Source organism: Triplophysa rosa, linkage group LG2 (genome assembly GCF_024868665.1).
Source record: "Triplophysa rosa linkage group LG2, Trosa_1v2, whole genome shotgun sequence".
Taxonomy (NCBI): domain Eukaryota; kingdom Metazoa; phylum Chordata; class Actinopteri; order Cypriniformes; family Nemacheilidae; genus Triplophysa; species Triplophysa rosa.
In genome coordinates, this window is record NC_079891.1 from 13,648,686 (window position 1) to 13,672,584 (window position 23,899).

Sequence of the window (23,899 nt, forward strand, 5' to 3'; positions counted from 1 at the left end):
GTTTCTGAACTGTCCCTCTCCCTCACACTTTAATCAAAAGAAAGGTCGGAAGACAGAATCCATGTTTCACGTGGCGCATTCGGAGAATATTTTTACCTGAATTGCAGCCGGGTGTGAATGTGCTCAAAAACATTTAGCCTTTTCTTGCCTGACAAGTGTTCCGCACATGCAGCTGACATAAAGGAAAAAACCTATCCAGTGAAGTGTTTTCAATGTTAACTTCTATCTTTTGCGATGTCCGACAGCTGTGAAAAACAAACAACGCGTCTAATGTCCAATTCATGACGTAATGACTCATTTGAACCGATTCCTTTAAAAAAAAAAGAAAAGAAAAGAAAACGCGCTTCTCTAACTCCCGGAAACAAAACCCAGATCTGACAAGAATATCTGGCTTTATTGTTTATAATGTTGATTGTAAATAAAGTAAACAGGCTCGATACCTGCATGCCGACTGTTAATTGATCTTAAAAACAAAGACGGAGCCATTGTAGTGCCTGTTGTCCATTTTTTAAAAATGTAAAACAAAGGTGTGTTGGTAACCAAGTAATGTGGATAGCCATTGCGGTTTTCCATGATTCTGCTGTAGGTGTTTTGTGCATGAGCCGCACACACGTGCATGACCTTGAACTCGATCATCCTTAAGTTACTTCGTGTAAACTGTTATCGACAATTAGACGATCGTTGATTAATCATTAACATCCCTATTTTGAACCTTACGGAAAAAAATCCGTAAAAAATATGGTGTAATGCACAACTATGTTCATATAAACCAGCATCTCTCTGGTGCATTTTCGTTTTTTCTTTTGTTTTTTTACACCTACTTAAATTTAAGATTATTTTATCTTAATAGTAGATTTACTTTAATAAGAGAAATAATATACTATAGTTTAATGATGTGGGTGTGTCATAGTTAATTTAAGTTAACCAGACTTTTATTTTGACTTCTTATTTAATAAGGCTTGACATTTTTAGGCTATTTGTTCTGAAGAACAAGTAAAATTATTTTTTCACTTTCTTCTCCAAAATATAACAAGCGTTTATGTCCAGCCCTGCCAAAAGTAACATTTTATAGAGAATGGCTTCCAGCAAAATGAGAAATACTGTAGCATGATGACTATTCTTAAAATAATTGCTCATTTGATTTTTTTTTCTATGTAGTTGCAGGAGACTGTCAAGAGGAAATTGGAGAATGCTGGTTCTCCTCTTGGCCATGAGCATGGGTTCGGCGATGGATACCCACCCTCCAAAAACGCCTGTGTTGAGGATGCACTAGGAGGTCTTAATGGTGTTAAGAATGGCGTGGTGCCACCTCTTTCACCCATAGAAACCAAACACAGCACAAGTACTGACTCCATAGTGCCCAATGACAACCACAGGGTAGCTGCTGGTGTGCCTAATGGTGCAGGCATAACCGACAGTGGTATGTCATGTGGCTCAGAGTCAGATTTTCATCTCAAAGAAATGAAGCAGGAGCCAGTAGATGATATCTTGCCCTGCATACTGCATACTGGAGGTGCTAATGGCAGCAACAACCTGTTCCCTGACCTTAACCTCAATGATCAGGACTGGACTGAGATTATGGAGGAGTTCAATCGCTCTGTACCATATGTGGACATTCAGGAGCTCTTCAGTGTTGGTTTTGGAGATCGCAAAGAGCCGGAGGTCCTGTCCACAGGTACAGCTCTGGGCTTGATCCCTCCAGATCTGGACAGTGTGAAGACTGAATTTCCTCCTGCCTCAGCTACCTCTAACTTTGATCAGGACTCCTGCACTGGTTCGCCTCTGGTAAGACCCACCTCGTCTGGACCTTTGTTGCAGACCAACTCCCCTGTAACAGCTCTGCCCACATCCCCAGCCTTGCCTGTGCCGCAACATCCAAAACAGCCTTCTATTCAGCCCACCAGACCTCTCCAGAATCACCTTTTGCCCGGGCCACCCAAAGACATGTCCCCTGCACAACAGCTGCAGCAGTTAGCAGCACGTGAACATCACAGAACGCAGATATTACAAAGCCAGCCGCAGCATGTGGTTCAAAAACAGCAGCAACAGCAAGCAACAAAATTCCTCCAGCAGCCAAACCACTCTTCGTCTTGGCCCCAAAACACACCTACCCAAAGTCAACTGGGTGGGACTTTCCGGCTTGAGAAGCCCACTAGCCCTTCCTTGTACCCTAAAGACCTCCCCAAACCCCAAACCCTTCTCATGCCAGGCCAGCAGCCTAATAAGAGCTCTTCCAAGCCGGGCACTTCAGCAGGGTACATGCAGTCTGCTGGATGTGGCAACATACTAAGCCATCCAGCAGCTCCTATGGGTCCCCTTAACCACCCGCCCAACCCAGGGGGGCAAACAGCAATGTTGGACTACAGTAACACAAAACCTTTGTCCCACTATGAGGCTGGAGTGCCAGGGGCCTCTAAGGGCCCTCCCACCACACAGAACAAACCAAACCAGGCAATCCTTAACCTTATGCGACATCAACAGATGCAGAAGCAGAGGCCACCGGGCATAAACTTCCTACCAGCACACATTCAACACCCTCCGGTAAGACCACCTTTTCCACATAAATGTTCTGCTAAGTATTGGTCAACTGATATGCATCAGGCTTCATATAAAGCTATCTGGATAGTGACACTTTACACAGAGCTTTTTGTAAGAGCAGTGTCTCACTCTTCAGATCACTCTTGTCTTTAGTGGTTAAACTGTTTGTCTTTCCCTGACTGCTGTAGTGAAATTAAGATGTTACCATTATCAACTCAACTCAGATTTTATTTATATAGTGCTTTCTACAATTTTCATTTTTACAAAGCAGCTGTACATGAATCATATTAACTATAAGCAATACATTAATTTGTAAAAAGGTAAGTAGTATGAGGAGCAAAGTGAATAAATACACCCATTCACACACGCATACATGTTGACCATGTTATTATGTTTACTAAGAGGGGACTGTCACTGTTTACTGACCAAGAGGGGACCAGTTTTCTTGTCATTTTGAAGAAATGAAAATTTAAAGGGCTCCTATTTTTCAAATCCGTTTTTTAAAATGTATATAGTATATAGTATATAATGTTGCTGTATGGGTATAAAGAAATGTCTACAAAGTTACAAAACTCAAAGATCACTGCAAAGGGAGATATTCTCTTTAATAGAACTAGCTTTTCAAGGACTACAGCAAACGGCTGAAACGAACTACAGCTTTCTTTTTCAGGTAATCCATATGTAACAATGCCCGAGAATTAACTCTAACGTCACCAATTCCATCCATGACGTTAACATCTGCCGTCAAAGCTGTTCTGTGTAATACACTGATATAGTGTGTGTTCACATACCTCTAAAAACACTTCAATGTCCTTGAAGTCCTGCTTGCAAATGTATTATCCATTTCGGATCTGAACTGACGCTTCTGTTATTACTGTTTATGTAACCGTTTTAATGCAAAACCGCTTCGTGTTCAGTCCCTTGTCATAGTAGGGTTGTTCTGATTGACGATATTATCGTGTATCAACGATACTCTGACATATCGGCGATAGCTAATTCCTTAGACCAGTGGTTCTCAACTCTGGCCCGCGAGATCCATTTTCCTGCCGAGTTTAGCCCCAACTCTGATAAAACACCTGAAGAGGCTAATCAGTGACTTCAGGAACAGACGCGTTCAACTTAATGTTGGGCTGCGCAGATTGTTTGGCATATCGCATTAAAGTACCGCGAGAGCGATTCAAATGCGTACCGAGCATTTGAATCTGCACTTGAATCGATATCGCGGTACTTAAATGTCATACGCTGATAGATTTGCGCAGCGCTGCATTAAGTTGAACGCATCTATTCCTAAAGACGCTGATTAGCTTGTTCTGAACGCATCTATTCCTAAAGACGCCGATTAGCTTGTTCAGGTGTTTTATATCAGAATTGGGACTAAACTCGGCAGGAAAATGGATCTCGCGGGACAGAGTTGAGAACCACTGCCTTAGACCAGTGGTTCCCAAACTTTTTACAATGGCGTACCCCCCCAGGGATTTAACATCATTCTGCGTACCCCCTTTCTTACAGTCACAATTGTGGTCTCAAGCATTTTTTATTTGCATTGTAAATACATGTAATTTTCTTTTATCAAACAATAAATTATATATGACTCATATATAAATAAATGACTCACTGTTTAATGAGATGGATGTGCTTGAAATGACTTGCATAACTCTGTGATGTTTGGTTGTATCGGAGAAAGTCTCAAATCATTCTCTATGCAGAGTCTGTGTCGATATTTGTTCTTTATGTGGGTGCTGAAAACCCACTCTCGCAAAGATACGTTGTGGAGAAGGGCAGTAATGTTTTCAAAGCGCGATCGGTTAAGGCAGGATACTCTGCATGCAAAGCTATCCAGAAGTCTGTCAGTAATTTTTGTGCGAAGTCAATTCTCAAAGCGCCACTCGTAGAGATTTCAATGAGACTCTCTCGCTCAGAAACAGGAAGGTGCGCTGTGCTGTTTGCAGAGAATGGATTGCGAATCCAGGTGTTTGAATTGTCTGTCTCGGGAAAGTACTTGCGCAACTGCGAAGACAGCTCAGAAAGGTGTTTCATTATGTCACGCTTAACGCTGTTAGTAAGGCTGAGTTCATTTGCTAGCAAAAAATCATACAATGATGAAAAGGCTTCGTTGGTGTTCTCATTAATGCAGTTAGTCCAGAGAGCAAACTTTCTGATCATGGCCTCAGTTTTGTCCTGTACATTAAATATGGTTGTGGCAACTCCTTACAATTTGATGTTCAGCTCATTCAGACGGGAAAAAACATCACCCAGATAGGCCAATATTGTAAGCCACTCTTCGTCATGTAAGCGGTTACTCAATTCAAAGGGATGGTCGATAAAAAAAGCTTTAAGTTCATCCATCAATTCAAACAATCGTGTGAGAACCTTTCCCCTGGACAGCCATCGTACATCAGTATGTAGTAACAATGTGACATGGTCGCTGCCCATTTCATTGCACAATGCAGAAAACAAACGAGAATTCAAAGGCCTTGCTTTAATAAAGTTTACAATTTTACAGCATCTTGCAAAACTTCCTTAAGACGTTCAGGCATTCCTTTGGTGGCCAGCGCTTCTCTGTGGATGCTGCAATGTACCCAAACCGCGCAGGGCGCAACTGCTTGCACACGTGTTACCAGTCCACTCAGCCTGCCTGTCATGGCTTTCGCTCCATCAGTACAAATGCCCACACAATTTGTCCACTGAAGTCCATGTGATGTTACAAAGCCTTCTAAAACTTTGAAAATCTCCTCTCCAGTTGCTCTGCCTTCCAACGGTTTGCAAAAAATTATATCTTCCATAACTGAACCATCATAAATATACCGGACATATGCCAGCAGCTGAGCCAAACCAGCTACATCCGTTGATTCATCGATTTATAAAGCGTAGAATTCGCTGGATTTTATGCGAAGCAATAGCTGTTTTAAAACGTCTTCTGCCATATCAGCGATGCGATGTGAAACTGTGTTGTCTGATGACGGCATCTTCTGTATTGTTTTTTTGGCTTTTTCCCCAAGCGTAATACCCGCAATATCAGCTGCAGCAGGAAGAATTAAGTTCTCCACAATAGTATGGGATTTGCCCGTTTTAGCCACTCTGTAACTCACCATGTAGGATGCTTCCAGTCCTTTCTTATTAAGGTTTTCTGACACTGTTATAAAGGCTTTACTACTCCCGAGTTGTCTTAACTGTCTTTCGAAAAACTATTGCGGTTTACTTTTCAAAGTCGCATGCTTTGTTTCTAAATGCCTGCGCAAAAATGCTGGCTTCATGCAGTTATGAGAGAGTACTTTTGCACATATAACGCACTGTGGTTTGGGATTTTCGTCACTGCCAATGTAAGTAAATCCATATGAAATGTATTTCTCATCATATTTACGCCTTTTTGATTGTCTTTCTGTGAACTGCTGAACCTGAGTTGACGCTGTAGTCTCCGATGCATCGCTATCTGTGTCGGTGTCAACCGGAGCGGGTGGTTGATTTACACGTGCAGCCGAAGTGCTGTTGGAGGGTCCCGGGGTGTGGTCAGAGGACTGTGGATCATCCGAGCTGCTGGTAGTCGATTTTCTTTCTGTGGCTGCGGGCCTAAATCTTTGCAACCACTTATCCATTTTAATTTAACAAGCAGTTGTTGCTTCGTTCTAAGCCGCGTGCAGTCGAATTACATGCGGTACGTAAAGACGTGCGCTTACGCATGAGTGGACGCATATTTTTTGATTGGATGTCATGAATTTGACTTTTTATGCCACTACTTGATTACTATTTTGCTGTGTGTACACTAGAGGGAGCACGTCTTTATCTTTAGCTTGTGAGAAAAACATGACTGGTTGATTGTCAAGTGCGTTATAATTAAGTAAACGGTAGATTTCAGGATTTTGTTTACGTACCCCCTCCGTCACCTGGCGTACCCCCGGGGGTACGTGTACCCCAGTTTGGGAACCACTGCCTTAGACGATAGTTGGCTGTTTGCCAAAATATGTTGCAAATTAATGTTACAAACGTGCATTGCGCGTTTCTTCGTGCAAGAAAGCTTGCAATGCGCCAGAGAGAGTTTATAATGTGCGGGATTTGAGTTTTAGCTTGTAATGCGCGCGGCTTGGGCTTTTCCTCATGCCAGAGAGAGTTTGTAATGCGCAGGCTTTGAGTTTTTCGTGCACGAGAGAGCTTGTGGTGCGCATGGCTTGGGCTTTTTCTCGCGCCAGAGAGAGTTTATAATGTGCTGGTTTTGAGTTTTCCGCACATGAAAGAGCTTGTGATGCACATGGCTCAGGCTTTTCCTTGTGCCAGAGTGCGGGCTTTACGTTTTCCGTGCACGAGAGCTTGTGATGCGTGCGGCTCGGGCTTTTCCTTGCAGAAATTTTCCTTGCGGGCATCAATGACGCATTTGGAATAATGATATTGACTTACAGCAATAGTTTACTTTCTCTCGTTTAAAAGGTTGGGGTGGGAAGTAACAATGTTGCCAACTGCACTGAATTTACACTCTGATAGAATGCTAATTGCTGTCACACATGAGCATTTTCTAGCCACGTAAGCTTCTGTTTTTGTCCACAAATCCAGCTTGTCATAGATAAATGCGTAAATTGTAGGGCTGCAACTAACGATTATTTTAATTGTCGACTAATCTAACGATAATTTTTCGATTAGTCGACTAATCTAACGATTATTATTTTTTAATTAATCTAATAAAGATTTTTTGGATTACTTTATTAATCCTTTGGCAAACTTCGCAAATAAACAATAAGTTCTAGTATTTTCTTACATTATAAAGCATATCATACTTTTTACTCCACTACATCTTATAAATAAATGTTGTTGTTTTAATCCGTGTTTACATTAAAATTAGGGCTGCACGATATTGAGAAAATATGCGATATGCGATTTTGTTGTTGAATATTGCGATTGCGATATAACATTTCCTAGAGAAATGCTATTTTTTATTATTTATATATATGTAATTATCATACTGAAATAAACAGGTAATATATATTCTTCTGATGTAATTAAATCTAATTCAGGCTAAAAAAACTATCGAGGAAGAGGCAAACATTTAGACTTAACACTACAGTGTGTGTTCAATTCAACAGGACTTTTATTTTGACGGGTTTTCTGGGAAGGCTCAAGTTTTTGTGTGTTTGCCAATAGCTTCACTCAAACAGTAAAATGCTTGTAAAATAAACTCTCAGAACAACTCTGGAGACAAAGTTCATGTGTTTATATCCTCATACAGTGCAGACGCAGATAAATCCTCGACCGTTGAATGTTAAACTGTGCACATAATTCACTCAGACACGCAGAACAGCCAGATGACATTGAACAGGATTCCGCGTTCGTATCTAACGTATGTTACATGGACTCAGTGCAGTGCACTATTGGTTATTGATACACACAAACAAGCACAACCACGACAAACGCAGTTCACACATACACGCAGCTCTGTCTAATGCACATAACGTATTCGTATTATTCTACTGTACATATATGCTGCACTTAGGGCTGCAACTAACGATTATTTGGATAATCGATTAGTTGGCCGATTATTTTTTCGATTAATCGGATAAAAATGTAATTACATCTTTTGCTTTTAATAAGTAAATCAGATATGGGAAAAGTATACACAACTGAACTCATTAGCCTTCTCCCAAAATGTTGTGAATGTCTCCATAATTAATACACCTGGTGAGTTGATTCAGGTGTGTCATATTAGAAGCAACTGACAATAGTCTCTCCCAAACGTGGGAGGGAGGCTCTCCCAAACGTGGGAGGGAGGGAGGGTCGGCCAAGGAAATCATTTTTTTGTGCCATGAAAAGTGAGATATTTGTCATTCAAATGTAGTGAAGTACAGTAAAAAGTAAAGAGAAAAAGTAATACTTAAGTACACTTTTTGAGTATTTGTACTTAAGTACAGTTCTCAAGTAAATGTACTTCGTTACCCACCTCTGAACTAAATAAACCACCATATCAGGGTATTTAGCCTATTATGTACTTTGCAAAGTGCAAACGCCACAAATTGGGTTTTACTAATATAATCTTTAATTTTGTCGTTTAAAACACCTCTCCCCTTTAAACTTTAAAACTGCGCAGCTTGAGGAGATGCATGCAAAACACGTGTGACTTTAAAACTGCGCACCTCGCGCTGCACGGAGAGACGCATGCACCAAGAGACACGTCTGACTTTAAAACAGCACAACTTGTGCCCCACGGAGAGACACGTGTGACTTTTAAACTGCGCATCTCCGGCTGCGCGGAGAGACACGTGTGACTTTAAAACTGCGCACCTCGTGCAGCACGGAGAGAGACGTGTGACTTTTAAACTGCGCATCTCGCGCTGCACGAAGAGACACATCTAAAACGGTCATTTTAAAAGGGAAGAAGATGTGCTTGATTTATAACTGCGCAGCTCGCAAGTGACGTTACAGACCAACTAATCGATAATGAAATTCGTTGACAACGAATTTCATTATCGATTATTATCGATTTTATCGATTAGTTGTTGCATCCCTAGTCGCACTGTTGTCAGGGCTTGACATTAAGCATTGTCATACTATAATATAGTAAAATTGCTACTATATTGTTTTTGAACTTTACTATAGTATACAGTGTTTATCAATTTACTACAAGGGCATTTTCAATAGCAAATACTATAGTAACCTACAGTATTTTTTGTCTGAGTGTTCAATTTAACGGTACTTTTATTTTGACGGGTCTTTGAGAAGACGCTTGTTTGCAGATAGCTTCACTCAAACACTAAAACGCTCGTAAAATAAACTCTCAGAGCAACTCTGGAGATGAAGTTCATGTGTTCATATCCTCATACAGTGCAGACGCAGATAAATCCTCGACTATCACTCGTGTTGTATGTTAAACTGTGCACATAATTCACTCAGACACGCAGAACAACCAGATGACATTTAAATAACAGGATTCCGCGTCCGCATGGACTCAGTGCGGTGCGCCATTGATTATTGTCACACACAAACAAGCACAACCACGACAGACACGCAGCTCTGTATAATGCACATAATTCTTATTATTCTACATACAGTGAGGGAAATAAGTATTTGATCCCCTGCTGATTTTGTAAGTTTGCCTTCTTACAAACAAATGAAGGGTCTATAATTTTTATGGTGGGTTTATTTTAACTGATAGACACAGAATATTAAAAAAAATCAGGGGAAAAAAATGTTATATAAAGGTTATAAATTGATTTGCATTTCAGTCAGTGAAATAAGTATTTGATCCCCTACCAACTAGCAAGAATTCTGGCTCCACAGATTGGTTATGTGCCTATATGGACCACAGATTAGTCCTGTCACTTTAAGAAAGTACTCCTAAATCAGCTTGTTATGTATATAAAAGATGCCTGCCAACTAGGGCTGAACGATTAATCGAAATCGAATCGCAATCGCGATGTGAGACGTGTTAAAGGTAAAAAATATAAAAATAAAATAAACTTAGCTCTGTATACTGTGGTAGGCTATATGAGACCAGTTTTTTATTGCACTCATGCTTTTTGTTGTCCTTATGTTGTTCCAATTGCTTCCATTGTTTCCCTCATCTGTAGGTTGCTTTGGATAAAAGCGTCTGCTAAATGACTAAATGTAAATGTAAAAACATTTAAAAATGTGTTTATGAAATACTAGAGCATGATATATGCTCTGTATTTTTTTCCCTCCAAGTAATATCCAACTCTATTTTCAGTCTCATAATGTAATTGAGTAAAAGTAAAAATAACTCAACACAACTTTATTTTTATAGCGCTTTTTACAATTTTCATTGTTACAAAGCAGCTGTACATGAGACATATTGACTATAAGCAAAACAATTAAAGTTGTACCTGTAAAAACAAGAAAAAGGTGAAAATACAGAAGACAGACATACCCGCATACAAAACACTCCACACACACAATATGCACACGTACTAACACACATAGACACACACACACGAACGCGCAGACACACGGACACACACACACGTACACAGACAAGTACGCACAGACACGCACGCACGCACAGTGAGAGCACACATTTAAGATAAAGGAGAGAGAAGCACAGGTCAAATATAACAGACTATAAATTCCTTTATGCAATATTAAGTAAAACTTTAAAATTCTAAAGCAGCCCCCCGGCCAGGCACAACACAGTATGCAAACGGTGGCGAGGAACCCAAAACTATAATCGAGAAAAAAAACCTCAGGAGAACCCAGGCCCAACCAGGGGATTCCAGTTCCCCTCTGGCAAAAGCTGCTGCCTCTGCACAAGCTTGACAGTGCTTGCACAACAAGGCTAAATACAAATAAATAAACTTACTAATAAGGTAAATTATAGTTTTAAGATCATCATTAATAATCTAATAGCAATTGAAATTTTGTGGTGAAGACGTGTCAAGTGACCACGTCTTTCTTTATCCAGCTCTATCATCTCAGCTCTTGTCAGATCGCCGCTTTCCATTCTCTGCTCTACCATCAGCAACTGCATCCTGCTCGCTGTGGTAACCTTGGAACAATGAGACAATACAAGACTGGCTGAGAGTAGAGTACTGTTCTGCACTCTTTGATGCAACAAGTACATCAGTTGTGTTTTTGGTTCCGGTTGATCTAACTAATGCAGCCTAAACCCTCAGAGGATTTATATTATGGAAGTGTAGTCTATGCAAGATTAAAAAGATGCGTCTTTAGTCTAGATTTAAATTGATAGAATGTGTCTGCCTCCCGGACAGTGCAGGGAAGACTATTCCAAAGTTTAGGCGCTAGATAGGAAAGGATCTACCACCTGCACTTGATTTTGAAATTCTAGGTATTACCAACTGACAGGACGCCTGAGAGCATAATGCATGTGAAGGACTGTAATACAAAAGGAGTTCACTCAAGTACAGAGGAGCTAAACCTTGTAGGGCTTTATAGGTAATAAGCAAGATTTTGAAGTTAACGCGATGCTTTATTGGTAACCAGTGCAAGGTTGACAGAACCGGGCTAATATGTTCATACTTTTTTGTACGTGTAAGAACTCGAGCTGCCGCGTTTTGGACCAGTTGGAGTTTTTGTAATAAGCCTGCAAGGGAACCACCTAACAGTGCATTACAGTAATCTAGTCTTGATGTCATGAATGCATGAATTAACTTCTCTGCATCTGACATTGACAGCATATGACGTAGTTTAGATATATTCTTAAAATGGAAAAATGCAATTTTACAGGTGTTGGCAAAGTGGCTCTCAAATGCCAGATTACTATCGAATAGAATGCCAAGATTCTTTGCTGACGACGAGGGTTTTAGGGAACATCCGTCAATAGTCAAGCAGTATTCTTGGTTGTTACGTATAGCAGTTTTTGGTTCAATAAGTAACAATTCTGTTTTGTCCGAGTTCAGTAATAACAAGTTGTTACTCATCCAGCTTTTTATATCGACTATGCATTCCATTATTCGATGGAACTGCTGTGTTTCACAAGGCTTCGAGGAAATATAATTTGAGTATCATCAGCATAACACTGAAAGCTAATTCCGTGTCACTTTATTATATCTCCTAGAGGTAGCATTTATTATGCGAAGAGCAGAGGCCCTAAGACTGAGCCCTGTGGTACACCGTACTGGACTTACGATTTGCGTGACACCTCATTGTTTATTGCTACAAATTGAAAACGGTCGGATAAATAAGATTTAAACCATTTCAAAGCTATTCCTTTAATTTTCGAGTCTATGTAGGAGTGTGCTGTGGTCAATGGTGTCGAATGCAGCACTAAGGTCTAGCAGCACCAATAACGAGATACAACCTCGGTCACACGCCAATAGCAGATCATTTCATCAGTCTCTGTACTGTGACATGCTCTAAATCCAGACTGGAATTCTTCATTGATGTCATTCCTTTGGAGGAAGGAGCATAATTGAGTTGAAACTACTTTTTACAGAACTTTAGATATGAAAGGTAGATTCGATATACGCCTGTAGGTTCTCTAGGGTCTCTAGTTCTCTAGGGTTGAGTTGTTTTTTTTTGACAAGGGGCCTTATAACAGCCACCTTATATACTTTAGGCACATGTCCTAATGTCAGAGATGAGTTAATAATACAAAGAAGAGGATCTATAATTTCTGGGCGCATCTCTTTCAGTAGATTTGTAGGTATAGGGTCTAGCATGCATGTTGTTGATTTAGATGATCTAATGATTTTAGACAGCTCATCGTGATCTACGGCATAAAATAATTGCATTTTCTCCTTAAGGGCGCTGTAGTTAGTTTGTTCAGCGGGTTTCACTTCTGATTGCATTGTTATAATTTTTTCTCTAATATCTTGGATTTTATTTGTGAAGTAGTTCATAAATTCATCACTGTTATGCTGATATACAGGATCAGAAGTCACTGACAATTTATTTTTTGTTAATTTAGCCACAGTGTTAAATAAAAACCTAGGGTTGTGCTGGTTTTCTTCTATTAGTGATGAAAAGTAGGCGGATCTAGAAGTTTTTAGGGCTTTCCTGTATTTTCGAATACTGTCTTTCCATGCTGTACGAAATACCTCTAATTTAGTTTTCTTAAAGATGCGCTCCATTTTTCGTGCTGCTTTCTTTAGAGCCTGAGTGTGTTCATTATGCCACGGTGTGGGATTGCCATTTTTAATCTTCTTTAAACGTAGAGGAGCAACTGTGTCTTGCGTTTCCGAGAAGGTGGAATTAAAATTTTCAGTGGTAGTGTCAAGATCTTCAAGGTTATTTCTCATGCTAGCGATTTGAGACAATTCGGGCAGATTATCGAGAAACGCATCTTTGGTAGTTGAAGTTACTGTTCTACCATATTTGTAACAAAGAGATTTATTTGCAGCCGTAGGCCAGTGAAGCAAACATAATCCCAGATAACGATCCGAAAATACTACTATCTGTCTCGGTTTATTGTACAAAACTATCACCGTATAAAAGACTCTAATGCAGAGTGGCGTTAAAGCGAGCCCGCTCACCCTGAACTCAGAATGATGCGCTTAATGCATTCGCTTCGTTATTTACAGTTATGCGCATCCCGGACGCACAATGATGCGCTTAAAGCACCTACTCCTTCTGAAGTCCCGGGGATCATTTTGCTCCCCAAAGTAAATTATAGTTAGAACACAACGAGAAGAGATGATATGTTACATGTTTAACACATAGTGCGTTGCATCAATCCAACTGTTTACAGTTAAATCAGAGGTTTAAAAATAATTATTTCGTATGAAGACCGTTCAGTGCTTCTAATAAGCTAAGCTAACGTTACACTCCGCAAGTAACTCGCAGTCTCTAGCAAAATACATTTTAAACAAAACCATAGACTATCATCTTGCCATCTTATGAAGAATAATGAAAACATTGGAACATCTTGGAAAGAGTAACGTCCTAACCGTCACCGTACACACGCATGCTGACTGGAGATTGACAGACAGCACCATCGAAGGTCAGAGTTTCTTAATTATGCTATATTGGTTTATTCCTCGCATAAAGCTATCGAATGACATAAAAAGTGCATTGGTGGTTTCATGATAGTTAGTCCTTTTTGAAGCATAAGAGTAATTTAAGCAGGGTCACAATCTGCAAAGGTTCACATACACTAACTTACACTAGTACAATAGTGTTAATGTAAATCATTAATGTAAAGCGTAGTGTTAAAATAAAGTAATTTATTATGAAAGTCTATATCTACATGCACCTCTCCATCTGTTTGTGATTGCGTGTCCATGCTGCAATGATCCCATTCCGGGGGTAACGTTAGGGGGAATTCCTCCGTCCATTCACTAACCTACTGCGTCCGAGGCTCTCGATCGCTGTTTGTTGGGTGTATTATACTTTCTCTTGTTCTGCTGATTAACTTACACACGCCCGGGAACAGAAACTGCTATTACAGTAGATAAACGTAAATAATAAGACACAGCCCTAGTAAATTGCCCCGCCCCTCAATACTATCGTGTATCGGCGATCCACAGGCTGGCTAGTGATAGAACAATCTGACTATAGAGAATATCGCCCAACACTACGTCAAAGTAGATAGGGGCATCGCGTCCTCATCCTAGTATGAAAAAAAGTCATTGCGATCTCTATCAAGCATTGACATTTACACATGCACACTTTCACACACTAGCAGGCCTTCATTAAGTTTGAAAAAAGGCTTCTGACCGATTTGTGTGTCGAACTGATGAGGCTGAAGCCATTTTTACCTTTTATTGCTGTTTATAGCTTTAGAGCAGTGGTCACCAACCCTGTTCCTGGAGATCGACCGTCCTGCAGACTGCAGCTCCAACCCTGCTTCAGCACACCTCTCTGTAATTATCAAGCAAACCTGAACACCTTGATTAGATAGTTCAGGTGTGTTTGATTGGGGTTGGAGCTGAAATCTTTAGGACAGTCGATCTCCAGGAGCAGGGTTGGTGACCACTGCTTTAGAGTATACCAGAGCACATGCAACTTCCCGTTATGGGACTCACGGCCAACGGCGGCAACTCCTCCGCTCCCTCTATGGCCGCCATCCCACCTCGTCCCAGGAGCACGGTCGCGAGCTCTCCGTCCCCACCGATTCCTCTCGCTCCAGCACCACTGCCTCGGGCAGCCGCTGGCGGACGTCTCTCGTCCGCGCTGCCCGAACTCCTCAGCACCGCGAGGCCACTCGGCGGCGAGGGCTCTTCGACAGCATGTCCCTCCTTCCTCCCGGGTTTCGGCACCAATGTAGCAAAGTTCAATGTAGGGAAGGAAGGAGGCAGGAACCGGCGAACATTTAACAATCTTTAAAAAATAAACAAACAATAACACGGAAGTAAAAGGCCGGCAGTCGACCGTGAGGTGGCTGCCGGCCTTTTACTTCCGTGTTATTGTTTGTTTATTTTTGATTAAAGATTGGTAAATGATGCCGTTCCCACCTCCTTCCCTACATTGAACTTTGCTACAAACATAAACTCCTTTTAGGAATTTCACCATTTAACTTGAAGTATCGGAGAATATTCTTAAATAAGGAAATATATTCAGTCATTGGTCCATGCCAATGTCATCATCCAAAATCCCGTTTGCGGCACATCAAAGTGTCATAAATCATCACTAAGCCTGACACTTAAGATTTAGTCCTACACTCCACTTAAATTACGACTGAGCTGCTTTATAACTAACTTTTAAGTGCAGCTTTGAGCCAAGATTTTTTTTACTCTTTAAGTCAATTCTTAGCAGTGTTCTTGTGAGTAATTCTCAGAAGCTTGATAAATATGGGCCCAGATTATAAATGGGACAGGTGTGTTATGAGGTGGTGATTATAGGGTCTGTTTTAAGTATGTCTCGTTTTACTTTCTATTAGACTCACACTTTACTGGCGGCTATTGTCAAAGCGGTGCGTCAAAACTAAATTGCAATGTTCGCTTCATTGATTTAACCTAGAGTAGATGCAGATGAGTGTTGAAGTAGCATTTTACTGCATTAACAACAGCTTTAAACAGCGGATGAACTGCAGAAATACACAAGAAGCTTAATTTCCACACAGCTCATTGGAAGAGAGAGAGTGTGAGACTCACAACCAGCTCTGTGTTTGAGCTGCCTTTCACACCTGAGTTACATCGACCAATGATAAATAAACAATAATTAATACAACTATATTAAAATTGCACATAGGCTATATGAGCTGTATTCCATATTTATCGATCATGTATAACATTTGCAATTGTATTCAAAACATGAAATGAATATAGAGTACTACAGTTTGAGAACCATTGATCTAGAGCAGTGGTTCCCAAACTTTTTGAAAGCAAGGCACCCCTTTGTAGTGTTTTTTTTTTCCCATGGCACCCCAACCCTGATTAAACTAAATGTACATGCGTACATACATATATAACATTAAATCCAGATGAGCAAACAACAAATGAAGTATAAACAGCTGCATGAATTTATTACAAATACATTACAACGGACATTATATGAGGTGAAACAAATCATTTAAATGAACCATCTGTCATTTACAACTCGATGACACGTGTAAACAAATCTTATAGACTGATATGAACCATTTGCTGTATGTGGAAATCGTTGGAACAAAACACATTAGAATAAAGATTGATACTCAATTCTTTAAATAATAATAAACAACTCACATTACATTTTTATTTAGCTTCTTATTTGCTTTGTTCAAAGTTGACCTTACGACTTAAAAAGGAAACTAAAATACCTGTGCATGAAACTGTGTTATGGGTAATTTAATGTGATACATGTGCCTGCTTTTGGGAGCACAGCCTCTTGATACGGGGGTAGATTGTGGATCGTGCGCCACTGACAGGCACTGCCTTTTTTTGTTTTTCACGTACGCCAGGGATGAGAACGCTAGCTCACACAAGTAGGAGGTTGAAAACGGCAACAACACACTGACTGCGAAGTCTGGTGGTTTCACATTAGGACTTTTGGTGCGCACCCGGGTTTGATTAAGGTCAGAGTTTGGTTCGTTTGGTTGATGTGAAGGCTGTCTTCTGAACCCAGGTGCGCACCTGCGAAGTGTACCCGAGTACGCTTAAAAAGGGAGGTCTGGGTGCAGTTCACGTGAACTCCAGTACGCTTCGTTGCTGATATGAACGCAATCGTACCAAATCGCAGAAGTGAACCGCTATTAATTACATATTATTTGGTAAAAATGTGTGCTTGTTTCACTCACTTCTCTGATGAGCGTGACTGACGCGCTCCAAGCAGAGAGCTGTATGTCTCATTTCTGTGCGCCTTCAGCGTTCTTAAGAGCATTTGCAGTACGTTCATAGGCGAAAGTGCCATTATGTACTGAAGCTTTTGAAACAAATCATATGTATAAAAAGCACTGTAATGCATTTTGCCGCCTTCTCCTGTGTCGTCGTTACAAGCGACAGGGTAAACAGCTGCCGGCTTGATGACGGAAACTACCCCTGGTTCGGACCCAAAAATAATAATATGAACGCTGTCCAGCGGGGGCAGTGGGAGCAACTAGGGTTCGGACAAGACAATCGTGAAACCAACCTGAGATAGCTGGGACGCGTGTCCCACATGAGCGCACGTCAGTACAATAGGCGGAGCTGAGCGGAGCCATTCTCTCCTAGGAACAGTCCAAGTGGCGGTAAAAAAATATTTAAACTTTACATATGTATGAAATATGGTTTTTTTTGCGTATTTTCAGTTTCGTTTGGACATGCTCATATGTTGGTGTTTTGATATATTTTTAAATATATGATGTAAAAAAATATTTTTATTTGTTTCTGGAAAAAAGTTGAGATTCGGCGGCACCCCTAGCCAGTTGTCACGCGGCACCCACTTTGGGAACCACTGATCTAGAGCATCACTCAAAAAAATATTTGGGCCTGATACATAAGATTTATGTATTTTGATTGCATATAGAATTTCCATCCATTTGGATGACATATTTTTAACCTAAACAAAGTAATAAACTTAATGTGATACAAATTTGTAAGACATATGAAAATTAAACGAGTAAGAATAAGTTTTATGTAATAATGTTAATAAATAAAACGTGTTTTAAATTTATAAGAAACATGATGACGTATTCTTAAATGTGATGCATATTAATTAAATTGGGTTTAATATTGAAGTAATTTTCATTAATAAATCAAATGTTTTTTTTATTTTATTAATCAATTTGTACTTATTTATTCCTAAAGATAAAAAAGAACAGTTAGACCACATCGTTTCACATTTTTTTCACCGATTTATTAATAGTTAACAACTATTAAGGTAATTAAGGTAGTGTTAAATGCACTACCTTCCAAAATTTTTGTCACATCTTGAGGTAGACAGAAAAATTATCACATTCAATGAGAAGAATAACATTTTCAGAAATCTGTGACATACAATTATTTGGAATGAAAGGGTGGTGGTCTCCAAACCAAGTCTCAAAAGGCTCAGTGTTTGGTTTTGCACCAGCCCCAGGTATATTCAACAACAACAACAACAACAAAAAACGTATAAAACTTCAGGTCACACCTGATTTAGTAATAGCAACATTGCTTACATAACACTAACATCACAAATCTCACATGCAATTATTTGAAACAATAGAGTGGAGGTCACAAAGTGCCATATGATTCAGTGGTTTAGGGGAAACCACACTTTTCAAGCATGTTTAGGCATATGCAAGTATAAAACTATATACAGGAAGAATAAACTTAAACAAAAAATTTAGTCCTGCATTGTTCAAGCTGGTTACAAAAAAGTGTCAAGACCCAAGAGTGGTTTTGCACCAGCACACTTTTCACGCATGTTAACATACTGTTTCAGAGTGTAATAGTTTCAAGGGTACATTCAACAGCAATGTACAATAGAGAGGATGTCACAAAGTGCCATATGGTTCAGTGGTTGAGGAATTTTGAACAACCACACTCTACAAGCATATTTACATGTTTGGCATACATGAGTATAAAACTACAATAATACAGAGAGAAAAAAATTTGATCAACATTTTTACAATTTGAAAATTTAGTCCTGTGTTGTTTAAGTGCTAATGTTCACTCTGCTAAGTAGAAAAAGTTGCAACAAGTCAAACCTGCTTGTTTGAAGAAGAGGAATATCTGAATGTCAAATCACCGAAGCATCTTTATTTTCAATCCTTGGACTTTTGCTGATAACTTTGTTGCATCAAGTTCCATTAGGATTTTTTGAAAAGTTTCAAATGTGCACTTGTGGTCCTTCGGGTAGTTTAGATTAAGTGCATAAATAAGTCCAAAAAGCACTCTGCCGGTTTTGCAGGCCTTCCACACCTTCAAGTACCACAGCAACGTCTGCAGGCTTATCTGCAAGATCAGCACCCTCCGCCCGAATTACATAGATGCCCATTGTTGTCTGTGCAATCCCAGACTCAGCCTCTACACTTTCACAGTCCTGCAGGAGAAACAAGAAGTATGAGTTATGTCCCAATGCAAGACATTTTAAAAGGCATGTTGTTTTGCAAACCTTGACATTTTGGATATGCAGACTCACTCAAATGCAAGACAGCAAACCAACCTACAAGCACTGCAATTGCTGCATTTATTAAAATGCTGCACATTTCAATATACACATTTTGAATGATTTTTTTTCACAATTCATCCTGTTTTATTTGGCTGTAGACAGCTTCTCCTCCTATTAATTCAGTCAAGTAATTTTTAATAATTGTACAGTAGGTGTCATTGCTTTTCCATGAATAACGTATTAACTCCCTATGAACACAAAATCTAAGATCATTATAATGCATTGAGTGTTCATATTTTATTTGGGTCAAACAGTTTAAAAGCTTTTAATTTGTCTTATATGTGACCCTGGATCACAAAACCAGTCTTAAGTAGCACGGGAACATTTTTAGTAAAAGGCAAAAATACATTGTGTGGGTCAAAATTATCGATTTTTCTTTTATGCCAAAAATCATTAGGATATTAAGTAAAGATCATGTTCCATGAAGATATTTTGTAAATTTCCTACCTTAAATGTATAAAAACTTTATTTTTGTGAGTGGATGGCCTGCCACAGTGCCCCTGATTAACAACTTCAAAGGCAATTTTCTCAATATTTTGATTTTTTTGCACTCTCAGATACCAGAGTTTTAAACGGTTGTATCTCAGCCAGATATTGTCCTATTCTAACAACTCATATATCTATAGAAAGTTTATTTATTCAGCTTTCAGAATATGTAAAAATCTCAATTTCGAAAAATTGACCCATAAGACTGGTTTTGTTGTCCAGGGTCACATATGATCAATCATGTTCTGTCCTGCACAGTTTCATCTTTCACTGCACACTACTTACATGAGCATAAGCCAGTGATGCAGATTAACAATCAATGTAAATACATCCTTAAAACAAAAAGAGTAGGTTGACATAAATTTACCACATATTCTTTGATGAGTGTGTCCATGTCTTCGTTCAGGTAGATGCTTAGGCACCTCAGGATACAGTCACGTTTGACGTGTATGTCTTCATTCTAAACAGGCATAACAAAATCCGGAAAACAATAAATAAGTTGGTTATTTACAATTTAAGTAAGGCTGAATTTTAAAGGATGTTCACCCTCCAAAGATACTTTTGTTCATCATCGAAACACAAATGTAGATACTTTAAATAAAATTCGACAGTCCATGCAACTACCACTTTGACACTTTGAAGAGTGCATGAAGAGATTGTAAAACTAATTCAAATGAAGTGGTTTTGTCTAATTTCTGAAGAGACAAAAGAAACCTCAAACGTGCTGCGTACCTGTAACACACATGAATGAACCTCATTCAACCTTCAAGCAAACATGCTAAAGCTTTAGTTTACCAAATCTGATAGGTGCATTGAGGAATGTTTAAATGTGAATAAAAGCCTACATTTATTTTGTTCATCTTAAGCATTCTAGTCTCGTTAGAAAATGTTGACTAAACCCTTCAACTTAAAGGTACAGTGCGGGATGTTTTGTATGATCTATTAACAGAAATGCAATATCACATACAAAACTGTGTCTTTAGATGTGTATAAAAACCTTATGTAATGAAAAGTTATGTTTTTATTACCTTAGAATAAACCAGTTGTATCTACATAGGGAGCGGGCCTATCTACATGGAATTTGTTATGTTGCGCAGCCATGTTTTGTACAGTAAGCTCTAACGGACAAACAGCTCTACAGAGCGCGTTTCGTATATGTTGGTCTTCGTGTGTCTTTTTAGACGCAGCTTGCATCATCACTGAGTTGAAGACGCACAAAGTAGTAAGTCGTAGTACGGAGAGGAGGAGGAGGAGTAGTCGTCGTCTAGCTGAAGCAATTGATTGTTCTGTCTTAGAGGTTTTGATAAAATGGAGGACCATGCGTATTGTGCACAAGCGCCGACAGAGCGTGAATCTCCGTCGTCAAAGAAGCGCAAACGTGATGCTGCCAGACGAATTAGAGACAAACGGCGGCATAAATCCAGGATAAACATCGGTGTATCTATTACCAGATGTAAGGCACTGTTGAAAGACAAATGTTTTCAAGGCGACGCCGAAGTTGCCTGTTTTCTGCTAGACTGGTAAGATAATTCAACATTTTCAATGTTTCCACTTTTACCAAACAACTGTTTTGTTGAAACGGTAACGTTAGCATTTTATACCAATGGCCATATAACCTCTGAATAATAATGTTTTTCCGTCCCTGCGGTACGTACTCCGGTTGTTCCTGACTTTACAAAGGGGGAGACAAACGTCTACTAACTTACACCCAACTGCCTATGTCGCTGTCAGATCAAACGCTTTGAACAGCGTTGCTATTTATGATTAGCTAACTTTAGTTACTTCACTACTCTCAGCGTGTACTAGATAGCACGCAAGCAATATATCTAATTATAGAATTGTAACAGTAACTTTCGCAATAGAATACATGTTAAATGATTAATTACGTTAATATATTGCCTTACCTGCTTGTATCACTGCTATCCGCTGTCTCAGTAGACGACATCTTTTTTTACTGTTGCGGCCTCCGTCGTAATTCGAAAGGGAGGGGTGGGCAAATGACTCAGAGATTCGTTGCAAAACTATAATACAACACTAGTGGCCGCTGATTTTCAAGAACTGCGCCTTTAAATGGTTTAATTTTACAATCCCTTTATAAACTTTCGGAAGAATCAAAGTGGTAGTTGGACTACCAAGAGGGACAGACATCCCTCAATTACATTAATAAAAATCTTAACTTGGGTTTCAAAGATGAATGAAAGTATTGGATACATCATGACAGTTTTGTTTTTATGTGAACTAACATGTTAAGTATATGCACACACTTATCTTAACTACTTAGTACCTTATTGCAATTCCTGTTAGAGGAATAACGCTTTAATAATAGTGCATTTAAACAATCAATTATTTTTTAAAAGTTGTTAAACAGAGACTGTGTGTAATGGAGAATAGGATTGGGTGACAAATATTGTTATCATTTTATCGACAATACTTCTTTCGCATCCCCTTTCAAAAGTGCATCTCTATTGTAGACATTAAAGATACTTTATCACAAACGTTTATTATTTGATTGTTTTTAAAGTCATGATAATTTCTGAAATCCTGTCAAGAAAAATAGTAACAAATGGAATGTATGATGCAAGAAAAACACTTACTCGAGTTGTCAGTGCCATTATGGTACTGGTTTTTTTGTCCTGCACATCCTCCTTTGTGACGGAAAACCTTTACTAGGTCATCAGAGTACTTGTCAAGTTTACCGATAAATTTGGAGATCAGAGGAACAGTAGTGATGCGCATGAACTCCAAATTCACTTGAAAAAAACAAAAAAGAACAGAACCGGATATAATTCACTTTAAACAATATGGGCGACTATGTATTTGCATCTTTATTTGATAAAAATAGGTTACTACACTTACTTCGTCAAATTGAAACAGTGCAGGCCATCGATTCCGGACCACTATAATCATTGGTTCCTGAAGAATTTCTTGTTGTCGGTATGAGAAGGTACGATGCATCTTTTCCTTGATCACAGTCTCGTTATTCTTTTTTTTAACCTCACTCAATAGAGCAACCCTTTCCACCTCCAGGCTCTCTGTGGTTTCACCGCTTAGAGGTTAATTTCTGTCCAAACCATCCGCCTTTCTGGGCTTTTTTATGTTTGCAGCTGGTTTCCCCTGACCTTTCTGTTTGTTCTTAAAGGGGTCATATGGCGGAAATACGCATTTTTCTGTGTTTTTGGTGTGTTATAAGTTGCCCATGCATGTATTAGACACGTGAAATTGCACAAATGAAAGTGTGGGAACAAAAGATGCATTCTATCTAAAAGCAAATGCTCAACCAGACTTGCCTGAAACGCTTCGTGTAACCACATCCCGGCAAATCTACGTAACTTCGTAACATGATTTGACTAAGACTGCCCAAATCTACACATAGTTAAGGTGGGCGTAATTGTAAATCTCATTGTATCGTCTGTCAGTACAATTGCTTTGGAGCCTGATGTTCCGAATATGGTAAGAGGCGTTACATTTCCGAGAAATGCTTGCAGTATTTGACCAATCACTACGCACTGGTGAACTGGCCATTCATAGCACACCTCGCTTTTCAGAGCGATGAGCTTTGTAAAAAAAATTTGCGCGTTTCAGAGAGGCGGGGCAAAGAGGAGATACAAACATGCACGGTATGTGGAAAATACGTTTTTTAAACTTTAAATGGTATATACACATTGCGTTACATCTAAAACGAACAATAATATTTGTTTTAGCCGTGCAATATGACTCCTTTAAGTAGGTTGTGATGTGGTAAAAGTCGATCTTGAAGTTCAAAAAATCTCTCAGACAAAGAAGGTTCAGGTGTCAAGGAGTTAACTTTATTTGATCAGGCCAAACAAAGTGAGATGTCCCAAGTCATCTGAAAACTTAGTGTTTTCCAGCCTACAGTTATAGTGAAACTTAGGAAAGGAGGTCCTTTCCTAAACCAATCAGAAAATTCCCTTTA

At 39.4% G+C, this 23,899-nt stretch overlaps 1 protein-coding gene across 1 annotated transcript in view; it reads left to right on the forward strand.

Moving 5' to 3' along the window:
• LOC130563643 (mastermind-like protein 1) overlaps positions 1 to 20,383 on the forward strand; it is a 35,695-nt gene extending 15,312 nt beyond the window's left edge. The window contains exons 3-5 of the mRNA XM_057349335.1: positions 1,159 to 2,541; positions 19,219 to 19,368; positions 20,372 to 20,383. Of these exons, the coding sequence (XP_057205318.1) occupies positions 1,159 to 2,541; positions 19,219 to 19,368; positions 20,372 to 20,383 (1,545 nt within the window). The remainder of the gene's footprint in view (positions 1 to 1,158; positions 2,542 to 19,218; positions 19,369 to 20,371) is intronic.
• The last annotated feature ends 3,516 nt before the right edge of the window (positions 20,384 to 23,899 follow it).